Source organism: Cucumis melo, chromosome 12 (genome assembly GCF_025177605.1).
Source record: "Cucumis melo cultivar AY chromosome 12, USDA_Cmelo_AY_1.0, whole genome shotgun sequence".
NCBI lineage: Eukaryota > Viridiplantae > Streptophyta > Magnoliopsida > Cucurbitales > Cucurbitaceae > Cucumis > Cucumis melo.
The window spans coordinates 3,226,118-3,244,395 of NC_066868.1; the positions used below are offsets into that span (position 1 = coordinate 3,226,118).

Genomic DNA, 18,278 nt, shown 5'->3' on the forward strand with positions numbered 1-18,278 from the left:
AACCGTAAATAATTTGTCATTTTTACTATTTTTGACAATTTTCTCATAATTAAAATATATTTGAATTAATAATCACTATATATTATTTTTGCTATTTAATTTTAATTTTTTAAAAATAATTTATTTTAAGCTAAATTGAGGTTAAATTAAATTGAGGCATTTGACATTATTTTGAAATAAATTTTAGAAAAATGAGATTATAAAATAAATCAAGAGAAAACACATCCAACCAAATTTTAGAATAAATGTTTATTTGGTATTTAATAAGGAATCTCTTCCAAATATTTATTTTTCCTCTATTTTTTCTATTCTTTTTTACTATCTATTTTTCACTTTGTCATTCTTTTTTGTTTTTTTGTTTTTTTAAATACTTTAAATATTTTTTTCAATGTGTGTTCATATACGTTAAATATAGAAATTTGCAAATGTTATTCTAACAGCCAAATCTACTTTGCCTTAACATCTATGAAAAAATCATGACGACGTTAATGATGAACACGATCATTCGGTTCGTGAAATAAAGATAAATAAAGAACGTGATTGAATTGCACATCTTTTTGCCTAGTTGATATTATATTGTCTCAGAAAAATTATTATCTTATTTATATTTTGTTATTGGAAATCAATTATTTTTATAGTCATGTATTTACCTTTCAAAATATTTGTGCTTCTAAAATTGAATCGTAAAAAAAAAGAAATTAATATTTAGTTTAAAGTAACTAAAAATCAATAATTTCAAGATAACGTATAATTGATTTTAAAATATATTTTTTAAAAAAATTAAAATATGTGTATTTCTTTAAGAAATTAGTTCCTAATGTTAAATAATGTTCTATGATAATTTGAACTAATTAGTATAAAAATTGTTAATATAGGACAAACAAAATACAATTTTACATATAAATATTTATAAGAAAGTCAACACAACCCCAATAAGGTAAGTATTTAGTTTTTTTTTTATAAGTAACCCAAATGACCCTAAATCAATGAATGTGAACATAACTTACCTAAGGCAACAACATTGTCATAGAGATCAAGATTTCAACAACACAAATTGTAAAGGGTAAAAAGTAAAATAAAATAGCAAAAGGGAATATAGATATATATTTGTCTTTAAGTCAATGCTTTTAGTTTTAGCACTGATTCACTTCTTGTCCTTCCATATGTAGTGATGATATATAAATTGTATTATTTAATTATGATTGTTGCAAACTTGCAATTATGAATATAATATTGAAGTTTTTTTCAATGATTTTTTATACGAAATTATAATTATGTCGTCACTCATTGACAACCAACAGGCTGTTGGAAATAAATAATTGTTTAATTAAAGGGAAAAATAACAAGTACAAATAAAATAATATCTTGTCATTAAATCTTGTATTTTTCCTTTAATTTTATTTTCCCTCATTTATATACGTTATTGAATCTATTTCACGAGATCCATCCCAAAGCTTATACCAAAACAAAAACTTAACTGCACATTTAAATATTAAATGTATTCCCTTTTTTGTTTTTACACAAATGAAAATAATTTCATAATTAAAAATTAAGAGAGGGTGTGGCACGTGAGGACGAAGGTCGGTGCTTTGAAAATCTGATTTTGTTTTTTTTTTTTTTCTTTTAAATTAATAATTAGAAGCTATTTTCTTTTTAATAATTACGGATTAAGAGACTAAACGTCTGGCTAATACATATTAATAAACTAAGAACTAGAACTTCTTTTTTCTAATTTTATTTTTGTTTCTGTCAAGAAAAGAAAACAACCCATTCCCAATCAAAATCTTTTAGAAAAAATAAACACAAGTTTTTAAAACTATTTTCATACATTATATTATAACTATTGTATGGAAAAAAAAATTAGAAATTTAGAAAAGAAGAAAATGGAAAATTGCCGTGAGAAAGGAAACAAACGGCGTTTAAAAATGAAAACGGGGCCGTGGTTCTTTTTGTTCTCTAGCTGTTTGTCCTCCGTATCTCCATTTTCTTTTGAATTCCCTCTTCTTCTTCTCCTCCTTCTTCTCTATATAACACTCAAAATTTCTCTTCAACCTCTTCACTCATCAACAATGGCGGTAGCTTCCAGACCTACACTCACAGACCTTCATATTCCTAAACTATGGAAGGAGCGCGACACTACCAGCCCCGAGCGCACCAAAGTTTGGACCGAACCAAAACTCCGCACCTCCGACAGAAAAGTCCCCGTCGTTTACTATCTCTCCCGTAATGGCCTCCTCGAACACCCCCATTTCATCGAAGTCCCTCTTTCCTCCTCGGAAGGCCTATATCTCCGAGGTCCCAATTCAATCCCCTTCTTCTTCTTCTTCTTCTTCTTCTTCTTCTTATTATTATTATTATTATTATTATCAGTTTCTGTTTTATTCAATGTATTTTTTTGACTTTTTGTTCTTCAGATGTTATTAATCGTCTCAATGTTCTTCGAGGAAATGGAATGGCTAGTGCGTATTCCTGGTCTTCTAAAAGGTTAATCTCTTTCAATGGCTGTTTATTTTGATTCTGTTCTTGTTGTTTGAGAATCTGATTTCTAGGGTTTGGGAATTTTGTTTTAGGAGCTACAAGAATGGGTTTGTATGGCATGATTTGTCTGAGAATGATTTCATTTATCCATTGCATGGTAAGGAATATGTTCTTAAAGGATCTGAGCTTCTTCATTCCTCTTTAGAAACCCGAGTTCAAGGCTCGGAATCTTCCAGGTCTTTAAGACCACCTCCGGAAATTCATAAACTCGGTAGCGAAGATTCCGATTCACCGATTCTCTCTCGCCGACGGAATCAGTCGTGGAGTTCCGTTGATTTTCATGAGTATAAAGTCTACAAGACTGATTCTAGTTCTGACTCGTCGGCTAAAGCGGCTGCGGCGGATGCTTCTACTCAAACTGAAGAGAAACACCGGCGGAGACGACGAGCGACGAGGGAGGAAGAGAAGGAAACAGAGGAGGTGAATCCGACGGCGAGTACGGAGCTCAGTAGAGAAGAGATTTCTCCACCACCGTCTGATTCAAGCCCAGAAACTCTTGAATCTCTGATGAAAGCCGATGGACGTTTGATCATTTCCGAAGGCGCGAAACCTAATCGGACGACGGCGGAGAGTTTTCCGAGTGGTAGAATGAAAGCATCAGCGGTTCTGATGCAATTGATTTCCTGTGGTTCAATCTCGTTCAAAGACTGTGGAGCTACATCCATGGATGATCAAGAATTAGCCGTAGTTGGTACCTGCAAATCCAGAGGTGGGAAAGAAGAAGGAACAAAAGGGACATCAATGGAAGTTGTGGGTTTCTCAGGGGTAAGATTGGAAGAGAAGGAATATTTCAGTGGGAGCTTAATTGAGACCCAGAAAGTGAAGGAAACTCCAATGGGTTTGAAGAGATCATCTTCTTACAATGCTGATAGGTAAGATTTTTTTGATTCATCACTTTTCAGAACTCTGAATTATTATTATTGATTCTCTGCCTGAGATTGCTGGTCCACCATTGAAATTGAATTAAATTGAATTTGGCTGTAAGATTCGTACGGGATTAGGAAAAAGAAGAGAGAAAAAAGTAAGATTCAAAACAACATTCATTTTGTTTTTAGCACAGCTATGGTTAACTGATGAACGTACTGTTTTAAACCCTTTTGAATTGTTTGTTTCCTCATCTAGCAAAACAAGAACAGTTGTGTGTTGTTTCATTCAACCCCATTTCATTTCATTTCTCTGTCCCATTCTTCACAGATTATCTGAAAATTTTGAGATAAATCTAAGGTCTGTTTTGGAAACGAGTTTGTAGTCTCAAACCACGTTTAGATTGAGAGCTCCCGCCCTCTTTCTCACCATCATCTTCACGTTTGACAATCATCTCATTCTAAAACCCGCTTAACATTTGAGACTGCTCAACCAAACCCAATTGCCTAGTTTGTATGGTTGTTTAGAAATACTCCAAGTCTACATTGACACAATGTCTAAACGAAACGAGTGTGATTGAATTACAGGGGATCACAGCTGGAAATGTCGGAGAAAGAGATCGAAGTAGCACGAGCAAAATGCATACCGAGAAAGCACAAGTCAGGCATAGCGAATCCAATTAAGAAGGAGATTGATGGTCCTTCCATTACAGCAAGCAATAGTCAACATGGAAGCAAAAGAGTCGACATAGAACAACAATGAGTGAGCTGATCGAGAAAGCGAGATTGACCCGATACACAATCCCTCCATTTCTGGCAGCTTCTAAAACTCATAAAACAAAGAGAAAGGAAGAAAAACCAAGCAGTCAACCCCCTTGTATTCATTCAAATGAGAAAAGAAAAGAAGGTTATTGTAAAATGAGAAGAAAAATTGATTAGTTTATTTGGGGTTTGTAAGTGGGGGAGTTGAATTATATTGCATTAATGTTGATGAAAAAAGGAGCATTAATCTCGATTGTGACAAACTTTTGTTTGACTTTGAAGTTAAAATGAACATTGGAATTGTGAAAGTGAGTTTTAGGGTTTAGTTTTTGTTAGTTTTGAGGAAAGAAGAATAGAATAAGAATAAGAATAGGAATAGGTATAGGTCACGGGTTAGAAATAGGGCCATCGGCAGTGGTTCAGCCGACAGTTGCCTTATTGAAGAAGAGAAGACGTGACTTCTCAATTGAATTTTTCTTTTTAAATTTTTAATAGAAAACTTCGACCTTTGGGATTGAACAGTGATGAGTAAAGATGAGTGTAATCTAAAATTGTTTAACTTCACTTTTTGCTATTCTCAACGGTACTAAAATTGTATTGGCTAGCGTTGAAGGGGATTCATGGTCGCTCCTCTGCTCTATTGTGTTTTTGTTCATGGTTCATTGTCCATTAGATGCTCTCAATTGTACTCACTCTATCTTTTATGTCTTCTTTTTCATTCACATCAATACACGGTAAACAACATCAAAGATAATCACTTTATATAATATCACAGGGGAAACATAATTGTTAGTTTGACAAAGATCGAAAGATAATTGTTAGTTTGTTTGACAAAGAACAAAAGTGAATTTTAACCGAGTATAAATTGGGACCTGTCAGGTGATTGTTGTGTATATGTGTGTGTGTGTGGGTTTTCACAAGTGGGCAGTGTTTGCAGGAAAATAGAAGAGTCGTGGAGAAGAGAGGCTGTCATGGCAGCTTCTTCTCTGAATTTATGCTTCCATTATCAATGAGACTGTTTTTCTCCTTCGATTGTGACATTACCATCCTTTTATTCACTGCAAAATTTCCTTGCTTCTCTCACATTTTTCATTACTTTTTCTTTCCTTTTGCGTAATATATAAATTATATTTACATGAAGAATGTCAAGATAATTAATCAATTAATTAATAAGCACTCGTTTGTTTTTAAATGAGTTAAATGAGATTTATTTATCATTAAAATTAGTTCCTTTGAGTTCAAACTTTGGGATTAAAAATAAACCTTTAAAAAATTTTACACTTGGTTTTGAATGAAAAAAGATAACAAATATAGCAATTAAATTCAAATGAGAAGACAATAGTCATTAATCATCAAAATCAATCACTAATAATATTAGCAATTCTTTAAAAATATTTTATATACTTAATTTTTATCTCTAACATTATTATCCTTTATAATTATTCATAGAATAAAATAATATAAATAATAAAAGTGTTAACTAATTTGAAAATAATAAATATCACTACACAAATATAAAATTTTGGAATCAATCACAAATTGTCATATGTCCCAAATTAAAATTAAAGACATAATTTGGTCAATTATGATGATGTTACGTGTCGTTATTATACAATTGCATTAAATTAATTATTTTGGTTCAATTAAATATTATTTATTAGGCTAAAATTCAATTGAATCCAACTTAATTTAGCCAAAGGTTAAATATGACCCAAACTTATATGGTTGAATCCATGAGTCTGGTCTATAGAGTATGGATCAACTAGGCCCAAGTCTATAAAGGTCCACTAGAGAACTCTATAAATATAAAAGAGTTTTTGTAACGATAAGAATTTTTAACTCCACAAGGTCTAAAGAATTTTCAAACTCATGCCCTGCTTCCATAAATACAAAATTAACACAAGTTCAACCTAAGAACCACGTACCAAGTAGCATCATAAATATAACTATAAGCAAAAAAGAGGATAATTATGGAAGAAAAATACTCCATAAAATTGAGTTGACGTTTTAGGTAGAATAGATTTTAATATTTACAAAATGGGGTTGTACGACATAATTTCTAAAATAAATATGTAATAGGAAGCAATGAAATTAGAAAAATGAGACAGAAAATTAGACAAACAATAGTAGCGGAATTAAAAAATCAAATAGGGAAATTGAAAAAACTTGCCTCTTGTTTTCATTGATGGCAAAATCTAGATCAGAAAAGTTCATCTACGCACTTTTATATGATATATGTTCGTACGAGATTTCCGGAGAAATTTGATTCGTGGAGTTGAACTTGTGTTGATATTGTATTTATATTGATTTGATACGATGTGCTTTGATCTCTAAAATTTGATCCTCTAATTCTCTCGATTGTATGCTTAAGCTTGATTTGAGGAAGTGGAGCACGTGATATTCTTGAAGTTGGAGTTTTGGAAGAAAGTTTGTATCTTCAAAAGAGCTTCAATCTTCGAGGGTTGATCGACTTCAAGAGTTTGGAGTCTTCTGATTTTTGGGAGAAGACCTTTTAAGTCCAAAAAATTTCCTCCCTACAGATGAAAGAACTCTGCCTACTGGGTTTTTATGGACTTAGGTCTGGTTTGGTACATAGACCATACCTATGGGATCAATCACATGATTTGGGTTATATTTAATTTTGGGTTAAATTAAGCTCATTTTTTGGCTCAATTGAATTTTAACCCAAGTAAATAATATTTAATTGAACCAAAATAATTAATTTGATCCAATTGTGATAAAAACATGTGATATCATTAAAATTATCCAATTTGTCTTTAAATTTAATTTAGGACACATGTCATTTTTTAGTTAATCTCAAATACAATTATTTTAGTAAATGACGTGACAATTTGTAATTGATTTCAAAATTTCTTATTCAACAACATTAAGTTGAATTTATAATTCAGAAAAGTTGTAATACGTAGAATAATAAAAATGTGATACTAATAATAAGAGTTTTATGAAGGAGAATAAAATGAGTGTATGTATTTATAGAAAAAGTGTCCTATAAAGCTTTGAAATCAGTGTTTTAGAGTTTCTTTAAGCTAATTCTCATACTAAATCATATTTGGGGGTTTCTCCTCTTCCTCAAGCCCATGCATGCATCCAGTTTGAGTACAACTCATTCATTAGAAAGACAAGTTCGAAGCTCAGTTTTCATCCAAATTCTATCTTCTTCATGTCCATTTAGATTTAGTAAAATCCATAATGTTGTTTAATTTAGGAAAAACCGTGGAAATAGCAAATATGAGGAACCGTTATATTATTTTGATTTATGGCGGGGGCTAACAGGGAGAGTAACCACTAAACCAACTATAAATATTAAAAATTAATCAGTTTTCTTTATATATATTATATAAAGACAATAAAGTTTAGGGGGGCTCGAGCCCCCCTTGACCTATGCTAAATCCGTCGGTGGTTTCAATAGTCCTTAATTATCATGATAAAAATCAACAAATTAACGAAAAATAACTTCAAATATTCAATTTTTTCTTTTTCGAATTTATAGATTGAAAATTGAATCTCTCCCTAAAAATATGCCAAAGATAATGCAATGATTAATTATTAGGATAAAAATTAAGAAATTAACAAAAAAGAATTTCAAAGATTCGATTTTTTTTTTCGAATTATAGATTCAAAATTCAATCCCTCCCTAAAATAATGCAATAATTAATTATTAGGATAAAAATTAAGAAATTAAGAAAAAATAAATTAAAAGATTCAATTTGAAGCAACGGTAGAAAGCGATCTTAACAATCAACCGAAACGGAGGAAAAAACGAAGATCGTCGCGGGAACGAAAATTTAAAGGATATTGATTTGAGGAAAGAACCAACATCGTTTTTTATTTTCTAAATTATTTACCAAAAAAACACATACAATAAATTAAGTTTACATTCTCTTAATTTTAACATTTTTATTTTCTAAATTATTTTTGAAAAATCATTAATTTTGCATTCCTAAGATTATGCCATATGCATCTTCTTCCTTCGCCCTAGTCTACTATATATTCTTAATACCCGACCAATACATCTTACTAAAACCCGAGGGCTACAAAAAATGCATAGCAGAGTAAAAAGAAAAACAGATAACCATTATTGAACACATTGAGTCCGTATATTTAGTTTGTATAATATATGAAATAATAATTTAATTTAATATACATCTCTCATATATAGAATCTAATAGTTTTTTGACTACTCACTAAATGTGTTCCCTTTGAATTTTTTTGATGGCTTTACAACGAGTGAAGACTGTATTTGATGGTAGATGGATTGAATCATCCATATATATTGACTATCGCGTCCTTATGTATATGTTCTAGTTTCATTGTCGTTTCAAGAATTTGTAGACTGCATCCAACGTAGACTTTTTCCAACTTCTTTCTATCTCTCAATTGATCGCTTACTGGACTGGTTGCAACAATTCGAACCTCATTCGGATCGTTGATGATAAGGATGTGTCTTGGATTATGTTAGTCATGTCGAAATTCTCCAACAATGATTTACTTGTTGTCGTTGACACTTACTACTGATATTGGAAATGCCTCGTATTTGAGTAGTGAATTATCTAGAACTGAAGACTCGTGTAATGAAAATGGAATTATCGACCTTGATGCATTTAAATCATCTCATACTGGTATATCCATAAGAGTTGGATCAATGTTTAGGAAAAAATCAGTTTTGAAGAAAGCTATTTATATGCTTGCTTTGAGTAATAGCTTTGAACTAGTTAATGTTAGGTACAATCGTACATCGTTTGAAATTATATGTAAAGATTCATCTTGTCCTTGGTATCTACGTGCTTCGGTATTAAAAAAAAGTGATATTTGGATAGTTCGTAAATTCACTGATATACATAAGTGTTCTGTTGACGTCGTGAAGAATGATCACAAACAAGCAACATCTTGGATTGTATCTGAGTGTACGAAATCAATATTTAAAATGAAAGACAAGGCTCCATGTCGTCCTTCGGATGTTATAAATTATATGAAGATTCACCATGGAGTGAACGTAAGCTATGATAAAGCTTGGAGAGAACATGAAATTGCTCTAAATTCCATTAGGGGTACTCCGGAGGACTCATATGTCATATTGTCTGCATTTTCAGATGCATTGATCTGAAACAACCCAGGTATAAAAACTACAAATACATTGTATTTTAATAAATAACACACGATCAATCTAGAAATACAGTGTAAGCCTCGTTTTATTTGATTGTTTTTAGGTACATATACGACTGAAGAAGCAGATGATGAAGGTCGATTTAAATTCTATTTCATGGCACTAGCTGCTTCGATTGAGCATGAAATTATTGCATACCATTTATTTCAGTTGATGGTGTAGCAATGAAGAACAAATATCTTGGTATGTTCATTTCTGCTTGTACTATTGATGGCAATTTTCAAATTGTGCCACTAGTTTTTGCTATTGTTAATTCAGAGAATGATTTGTTATGAGCATGGTTTTTTCGAAATCTTAAGGGCGTTTTTGGGGAACATAATGAAATGGTAATTGTGTCTGATGCTCACAAAAGTATAGAGGGTTTAATGCCCTTTACGAAATAACTGAACAATGGATTATGTGCATTCCATTTGTTGAAGAACTAGAAAAAGAACCATAAATCACTTCCAATGGAGGACTCGTTCAATAAATGTGTCAGAGCTTATACACCATTGGAATTTGAGTACTACATGAGACAGCTCGAACAACTATATCCATCAATTAGGCATGAGTTGGAAGTTGTTGGATGACATAGGTAGGCTAGGGCATTTTTTATGAGAAAAAGATACCAGGTTATTACAACCAACATCTCTGAAAGTATGAATTCTACTTTGAAAGAACAGCAATAATTGCCTGCAATTGGACTTCTAGAATCAATTCGAATTTTGGTTCAAAAATGGTTCTACGAACGTCGTACCAAATGGAGTTTCCAACGCACGAAAATTTCATTATATGCAGAAGATATGATTCGAGAATCTTTAAGGGAAAGTCGCTCAATGAACATAAGTTATTTAATATTTGAAAAATAAATGCAATAAGTATGTATTCACTTTTTTGCAAATCACATTTTTCTTTATTGTTTTGACAGATATATCCTATAGACCAACATGAATTTGAAGTCCACCATCGTAAGGAACAATTTTTCGTCAACATTTTAGATAGCACATGCTCATGTAGTCAATGGGACCTTGATCTGATCCCTTGTTCACATGCATGTATTGCATTGTTCACAAGGAATCTTAATCTCCATTTGTACACTGATAAGTTCTACTATGTCTCAAATTTGATAAACATGTACAAGAAGGGAACATGTCCTATTGGTAGTATAGACTAAATTAGGAATACGCACCAAGGTGACAATGATTTAATACTTTCACCGCATGTTAAACGTCCAGCTGGAAGACCAAAAAAGAAGAGGTTTACTTCATTTTTAGGGAAAAAAGCGATTGTTCGTTGCAGCATGTGTGGTAAAAAAGGTCATAATTGTAGGTCTTGTAAAGAACTCATTCAACGTTAAGTTATTGTTTTAGTAATTTTCATATTTAATAATTTAAAGTTGTAAGTACTTTATATTTCCTTTCTAATTGTCTATATTCATAATTGTAGTTGTTATCAAGTGGGCTGAATGATTCGTTCAAATAAGATTGATCTTTTGTTCATTAAAATACAAAGTATTTCTTATATTTTACGGTGAATTAGGCATGTTGACTAAATATATTATATTGTATTGACCTATTTTAAATTCAAGTATAGTTGTTTTCAAACTAGATACATTGAAGTTATCCTAATATGAAAGTAATGACATATATTACCACATAGGGGCAAGATACATTATGTATAGTTTCTAATTGTATTTGACATATATAGTCTTTTGTAAATATTCTATATTGGTTATTTTGAATAGGTAGGTTATATGATGTTGATTATCGCAACTATAAGTTGTACATGTAAGTTGTATTATTATATTGCCTTCAAGTTGTATAAACATCAGTATCCAAATATAATATATTTCAATTTACTTAATTTACAACTTATATGCCTGAATTAGGGAATCACTGTACAAATAAATTGATAAATATTTTAGTTGAACAAAATATTTATAGATTTAATGTAATTAATCCAATAAAACAATAAATATTCCATAAATTGTAGACCCCTAACAAAATAGTTTTAAATGAATCTATCAAGCCTAACTTATATGCAAATCAAACGATGGCTATTTTGTGGATGAATTTTTTTTTACCCTTGCTTGATGGAACTACTTTTTCTCTTAAAGCATCTATCCATATTCCTGTTGAAACTGGCGTAACCTCTCTATACTGTTTACCATTTGATCTTTTCATTCTTTGTTTTCTGTCTTCTGCCATATTTACCAATCTTCCTTTATGGTGTTCAACTAAAAAAAGGAAGTCCATTAATAGGATAATAAGTTATAAATTATGTATAAATTATGAGATATGCTTACGTGTTTTAGAATAACCCTCGTTGTTGGACTATTTTCCTTGATATTTGAAAGTCTATCATTACTTGGCATCTTTCCTTTAATCTACAAGTTATTGGCAAAAAAGAGTTTATATTAAGTATGTTACTACCATTTTCGAAATTTTGAACCTAGATTCATATTAAATATGTTATTACCTTGGCCATATGTGGTCTATCTTTAATTTTGATAAATGTTGGTCGCACATTCTTTAACATACTTGGGGTTGAATTCAATAAGCATTGACCCTATGCATTCTATAATATTTCTCAAGTATTAGTTAAAGAAAATATATCATTCATATACAACCATTCACATCCTTGTAAGGAATAGATAGTCAAACCACAAATACAGCCATTCACATCCTTATAAGCCAAATCACAAATACCCTGTAATTGTGATACACATGTAAAACTAATAGACGTCCATTATAACAATCACGCACGATAACAACAATAAAAAAAATACATCTCACCACCGATCATAACAACCTTTTTTCACTTGGTTACAGTTTCAAATATCCTGTAATTTATGATCAGAGCTACACTTGATCAGAACTACACTTCTCATGATAAAAAACAACAACTTATGATCACACCAACTTATCTCACGCAATCAGAGGTCATATACCCTATAATTGTGATCTGAATTTTTTAAATATAATAGTCATCCATTCATTCAGTATTATACTAATCCATTCATTCAATGATATTCATAATGATAAATGATGAAATTGCAACCCATTTTTAATTAGCCAGAATAACAAATACACTATAATCAACATATACTCTGTAATGATCATCATTCATTACAACAAACAGTGCCAACTTGTAAATGACCCAAAGAAATATTCATATCATCGATTGTCACACACTTCCTAATATGGTCAGCCTACTCCACACAGTTAAAGGTACAGATTCAATGTATTTGATATACAAATGTCCTTAAACTAATAGCCCTTTAATATAAGAAACATACACACTTCTACAACTATATCGTTTTTCTTCTGTCTTCTTTTTTCTTGATTTCATCATATATAACACTTTCATCGCTTGACCGTATCAGTCTGTTTATCTCTTCCTAGGTTTTCTCTGTGGCCTATTACAATTATGTACATATGTTAGTTTATAATATGTATTATACACAGCTTCAACAATTTGATTTTTTTTCTTTACCTTATATAGCGAACAATCTCTATCTCCGGCTATTGGTGGTATGCTTGATTTATTCATTTTAGGTTGCCCACCATCTTGCCCTCTGGAAGTTCCTGTTCCACTTTCATCCATGAGCCCTTTTCCGTCTTTGTCTTCATCGTCATCCTTTTTTCCAAGCACCGTTGGATTGGTTGAATCCAAGTTCAAATCTTCAATGTCATCTTCGTCTTGGTCCTCCTCCACCTTTTCAAGGTGCTCTTCAAATGCCCTTGCTCCCTGCGTAACAAATACATACCAGATACAGTGTATTTGTTGAGATTCTGTTACATGCACACAGATTATTGAAGTTTACAGAACATGCTTACCATAAATTCATTTGTGTATTGGGCACCTGAAGAACTTGATTGTTGGCTCCTTATTGCTTCTATTATTCCATTCATCTTTTGTCCTAGTTCTTCAAACCGAGTATTCATTTTCAATTCTACAGATTTAAGAAACTCAAGAATACCTTCCATACTTGTCTCCATCCTCTTTTGGTTCTTCTCAATCTTTTCTACCATTCTCGTCAGACCATCAATCCCACTTGTAGAGGGCATGCCTCTATTCAGCGAAACATGGGCTACTCGGTCAGAATTTTGGGTCTTTCAAAGCTCATCTTCTGCTTCTTTGAGTATATCTTTTTCTGTCTTCAGGAATGGTGCAAAGTATGGCATTCCCACTTCAATTGGTGTGGCGAGCATGGAGGACACTTCAAGTTGTTTAAAAAAGGAACAAAATACTTTATAAATATTAAAACTGTTATGAATATCAAAACTCCTACAAATTACCAGATTTACATATCGTTGACGAATCGAAGACCTTTTATTTTAAGTCCTTCCATTTGAGTTGTGTGTCGGCTGCCCAATTTATAATTCTAGGGACTTCATTTGAAATCCTTGTTGCAAAGAAGTTGGGCGGGGTACTTAATGTTGGGATTACCTCGTAAGCCCAAGCAAGAATGGAGAAAATAAACCCCCCATCGAAATCCTCGTTTGCCCCTTGCTACAAACGGCCCTATTCATGAACTCTACAAAGAGTTCAAAAGCAACCCTAATGATGTGATCCCACTCTATACTTAGACATTCCTGCCTAGGGATCAAAAAACTCTCGAGAAAGTAAAATTTAGCTTTTTTTATCCTATCATCATCGGTGGCTGCAGTACTTATATTGAACATAACGTTCAAGTACTGCCTCATCACAATTTTAAGGTTTTCAAAATATACTCCTTTTAGCCACCCACCCCCCTTTATATCCTCCTGGTTAATATCTGAAATCTCATGGCATTTTAGATCGGTTATAAGGGCAAATTCTCTCAACCCAAACTTCAGAACTCTCCCTCCTATTAGAAATTGAAGCTGACTAGTCGATTTAGGTTTGCACATTCGCTGAATAAGGTACAACAACAATTGGGAGGATTGGTTTGTTATGGAGAAGTTTAGAAAGTGCCCAAATATCCCCTCTCTAAACCTATTAATCAGCCTATCTCCAAGATTTTCTTTAATTTTGTCTATTATTGTGCTCTTAGTGTGTAGATTGATCTTTAAAGGCTCATTTCTCCTCTTAGAGTACATTAAGTAGACCGAATCTTAACATTAATTTTAAAAAATTATCAGTAACCACACATATATCTATCACTTTCAATTGATTAACACTAAAGATATATTAAACAAAAATATCGCAACTACCACAAATGAACCTTAGACAATCTATATAGTTGAATACACCGTCAATACATTCAATGTAACAGAACATGGTTTACATTCATAATAGACAAATACAGTTTAATTAACTACACCACATACATGAGGATTTAAAGCATACAATGTTGACTTCAAAACATACGTTCAAAAACATAACATGAGTTACATTCAACATACAAAGTACTTCAAAACATACGTTGTAATATATATGTTCCCTTTTGGAATTCATATACACTCAACATACAAACACACTCAACATATAAATACACTCAACATATATAATTGAATACACTATCAACATAAAATAACATACCACACATTCAGAACATTGTTTACATTCACAACTCACAAATATAGTGTAATTAATTGCACCACATACAACCAAATACACTAAATATACAAACTCCACATACGATGTCTTATGGAATTCAAAAGATAAATTCAAAACATACGTTAAAAAACATAACATGAGTTACATTCACAATACATAAATACAGAGTATCTGAATGAATCACATACAACAGAAGTACCATACAATACATACCTCAGATTTTTCGGTTTCATTGGTGCTTTTTCCTTCCTCCTTCGATCTTCTCTTGCCTTTTGTTCTTTTTTAATAGCCTTCACCTATTTTATAAAACCATAATTTATAGCCAATACAAGAAATAATAAATACTTTATCAAATTATGTGCTTTTTTTTTTTCCTTTTCCCTAGCTTTTTTTCTCTTCTTAGTAACCGTTCGTTTTTCATCTTGTTCACTCATCGATGAACTCAAATCTTCATCTACTATTGCCTCACCTTCCCCTTCTTCATCGTGTTCTTCTTCTACTTGTTTATCTTCTTTTTGTTGTTCATCTCATTCTACTTGTTCCTCCTCTTCGCATTTGCTTTCAGTATCTTCCAATTTGTCAAAGTTATAATCAATTTATATAATACATAATTCAAGTACAACAAAGGGGAACACATACCTTTCCTTCAATCTCTTGTTGTTTCTTTCCTTCACCTTTCCTTCTGTGAACTTGCCTTCTTGAAACCGACACAGGCAACAACATAAATAAGCTTTGTTGAAACCTAACAGACCACAAGTCATTGGAAAATAAATCTGCAGTTTACCAAGCTTTTTATCCTTTGTGTTCTTCTGTACATTGACGTCTTCTTTTGGCGGTTCAGTCCTCCTCCTCTTTTTTGAAGTTCTTGGACTGTCTTGCTTACTCCCCGAATCCTCTCCCATTATATTTTTTGTTCTCTAATATGCATAGAAAAAACTATAAACATCTACAACTTCTGTATAATTCTTAAAGCCATACATTTGTACCTCCTCAGAAGAACTCGACAAAGTTTGAATTCCAGTTGGCAATTGTTTCTTAGAACCAGTGATCCTTGCGGCTCTTAACTGATCACTTGTTCTTGTTCTGACCTCTCCCTTCCCCTTTTTCATCTTTATATTCTCTAAAATTTATAAGAACAATATATATTTATAAAGTACACAAGAAATCTCACTTAATCTTCCTAAAATAAAGGGCATATTTGTTCACATTTTATGCCCTTTATTTTAGGAAGATTAAAATAAATAAATAAAATATAAAATATTCGTGAATCAGCTTTCTGCATCCCACTTCCATCCGCCATTCGAAAAAGAAAGGAGTCCGCTGCTTAGGAGGTTGCCGTTGAAATACCAGTCTTTCTACTCAACAGATGTATTAAGCAAAGGCAAACCACGGAGTGGGCAAGAACTGGAAGAAAAGAGATCTTACAACTCTACAACTCCTTATCTTTCAACAGTATCTATAAATTTAACGTTTAAGTTGAAAAAAAAAAGTTAGTACTTTATTTTCAAAATAGAAGAATATCGAAAACAGATGCAGAGAATGTTAGAACACGGGACAAATCTTAAGAAGAAAATTTGAGAATGTGAAAATAGGGGACAAATCCAAATAATAACTCATCGATTTGAAAACGAACAGAAGATTGAAGATTGAAGATATTGAAAACGGCGAAGCAAACCTGAAGATGAAAAGCGTGAAGATTAAAGATTCAGATGCACATTCGGAAACTTGAAATAATATAGCAAACCTGAAGATTGAATGTTGAATTTGAAGCGAATTATGCTGAAAGGAAAAAAACGGTTGAATACAAACGTTTGCATACCTGAACGGAGGCCAAAAGGTAACAGTGGAAAGCGATCTTAAAAGTCACCAAAACGGAAGAAAGAATGGAGATAGTCGCGCAAACGAAAGTTTGAAGCAACGGAGATGCTAATCGAAGATTTGAAGGAACAAAGATATGAAGGAAAGAAGATGACACAAAAAAATTCTAGGGTTTTCAAAAGTGAAGAAGTAAATGCAGAAGATGTGAAGTGGTTGCATGCAGAAGATGTGATATGTTGTAGAAGATGGTTTATTTTTATTTTATTTTATTTTATTTTTTTTGTTGGGGAGAATAGAATATAAGTGTGGGTGCATAGTTTGTATTAATTATAGGGTATTTGTGGTATATGTTACAATTGTATTTAGAAATCACATTTGTCAATTAGATGGGGGCATTTAAGGCATTGTTCTCCCATTTATAATTTAAAAATTATCTATTTTGCTATTTTGTCAATTTAAAAATAAAATTGTCATTTATCCAAAGTAAAACTCTAATTTTGCTATTCTTTTTATCATCCCTTTAATTTATATCTATTTGGTAATTTTTTTTAATAGTTTTTTTTTTCTTGTTCTTTGAGTTCAACATGTGAGGTAAGTAAGGTTAAGGAAAAACTTACATAAATGCAACAAAACTGTAAACTATTTATGGCTCGTATAACAAAGGCCATAAAGTTAGCCATTTTTTAAATATTCAAGGTTTGTCCTTCCATCTTTCTTTTCTTCCTCGCGATTCGTCTTTCTCTGTTATTTCGTCTTCTCCATCTTCCCCTACTATTTCATCTTTCTTCTTTTCTCTTTTTTTTTTTTTTTTCTGCGATTTCTTTTCATCATCTTTCTTATTTTTTCAATTTTTTATTTATGTCGTTTAATCTTTCCATCGTTTTTCTTATTTTCCTCTTCGTTTTTTCGCTTCGATTTCTTTCCATCGTCTTTTTATTTTTTCGCTGCGATTTCTTTCCATCGTCTTTCTTTTTTTCTTTTTTTTTACGCGTTTACATTTGGGTAACCAAATCTAAACGACTGTGTACAACAAAAAAAGCAAAATCTAAAAGATCGCGTATAAAGAATCTTGAAAAAAAATCATTTATATTGGAGTAGCCAAATGTAAACGATCGTTTAAAAAAGTAAACGATTATGTAAAAAAAATAAAAGATCGTGTATAAAAAATCTTGAAAAAATCATGAAAAAAAATTATTTAGATTGGAGTAGCCAAATGTAAACGATCGTCTAAAGAAATCTAAACGATCATGTACCAAAAGAATTATAAAAATTGTGTACCAATTTTTTTTAAAAAAATCATTTAGATTTGGGTCCGCAAATCTAAACGATCGTGTACCAAAATTAAACGATGGAATTGAAAAGATAAATTGTAGTCATATCTAAACGATCGCGTATAAATTGTAGCCATATCTAAACGATCGCGTATATATTGAACCATATTTAAATGATCGCGTATAAATGGTAGTCATATCTAAACGATGCGTATAAATTATAGTCATATCTAAAGGATCGCGTATATATTGAACCATATCTAAACGATCGCGTATAAATTGTAGTCATATCTAAACGATCGCGTATCAAACAATAAC

The 18,278-nt window shown here is 31.7% G+C and overlaps 1 protein-coding gene across 2 annotated transcripts; it reads left to right on the top strand.

Annotated features, from left to right (window-relative positions):
* Nucleotides 1–1,993: 1,993 nt before the first annotated feature.
* Nucleotides 1,994–4,426, top strand: LOC103497205 (protein SOSEKI 5). Of its 2 annotated transcripts, none has more exons than XM_008459316.3 (4): nucleotides 1,994–2,295; nucleotides 2,415–2,484; nucleotides 2,571–3,410; nucleotides 3,990–4,426. In XM_008459316.3, the coding sequence occupies exons 1-4, from the start codon at nucleotides 2,070–2,072 to the stop codon at nucleotides 4,162–4,164; spliced, it is 1,311 nt and encodes a 436-aa protein (XP_008457538.1). In that variant the 5' UTR covers nucleotides 1,994–2,069; the 3' UTR covers nucleotides 4,165–4,426. The 2 variants fall into 2 exon arrangements, with proteins under 2 accessions (XP_008457538.1, XP_050936385.1); XM_051080428.1 differs by having other exon boundaries at nucleotides 2,020–2,223.
* The last annotated feature ends 13,852 nt before the right edge of the window (nucleotides 4,427–18,278 follow it).

What these genes read in the sequence shown, in the direction of transcription:
- LOC103497205 (XM_008459316.3), top strand. Translation starts at nt 2,070, where the DNA reads ATGGCGGTAGCTTCCAGACCTACACTCACAGACCTTCATATTCCTAAA. An exon ending in GGAAGGCCTATATCTCCGAG is followed by an intron (nt 2,296 to 2,414) that starts GTCCCAATTCAA and finishes TTTGTTCTTCAG; the next exon opens with ATGTTATTAATCGTCTCAAT. An exon ending in TCTTCTTACAATGCTGATAG is followed by an intron (nt 3,411 to 3,989) that starts GTAAGATTTTTT and finishes ATTGAATTACAG; the next exon opens with GGGATCACAGCTGGAAATGT.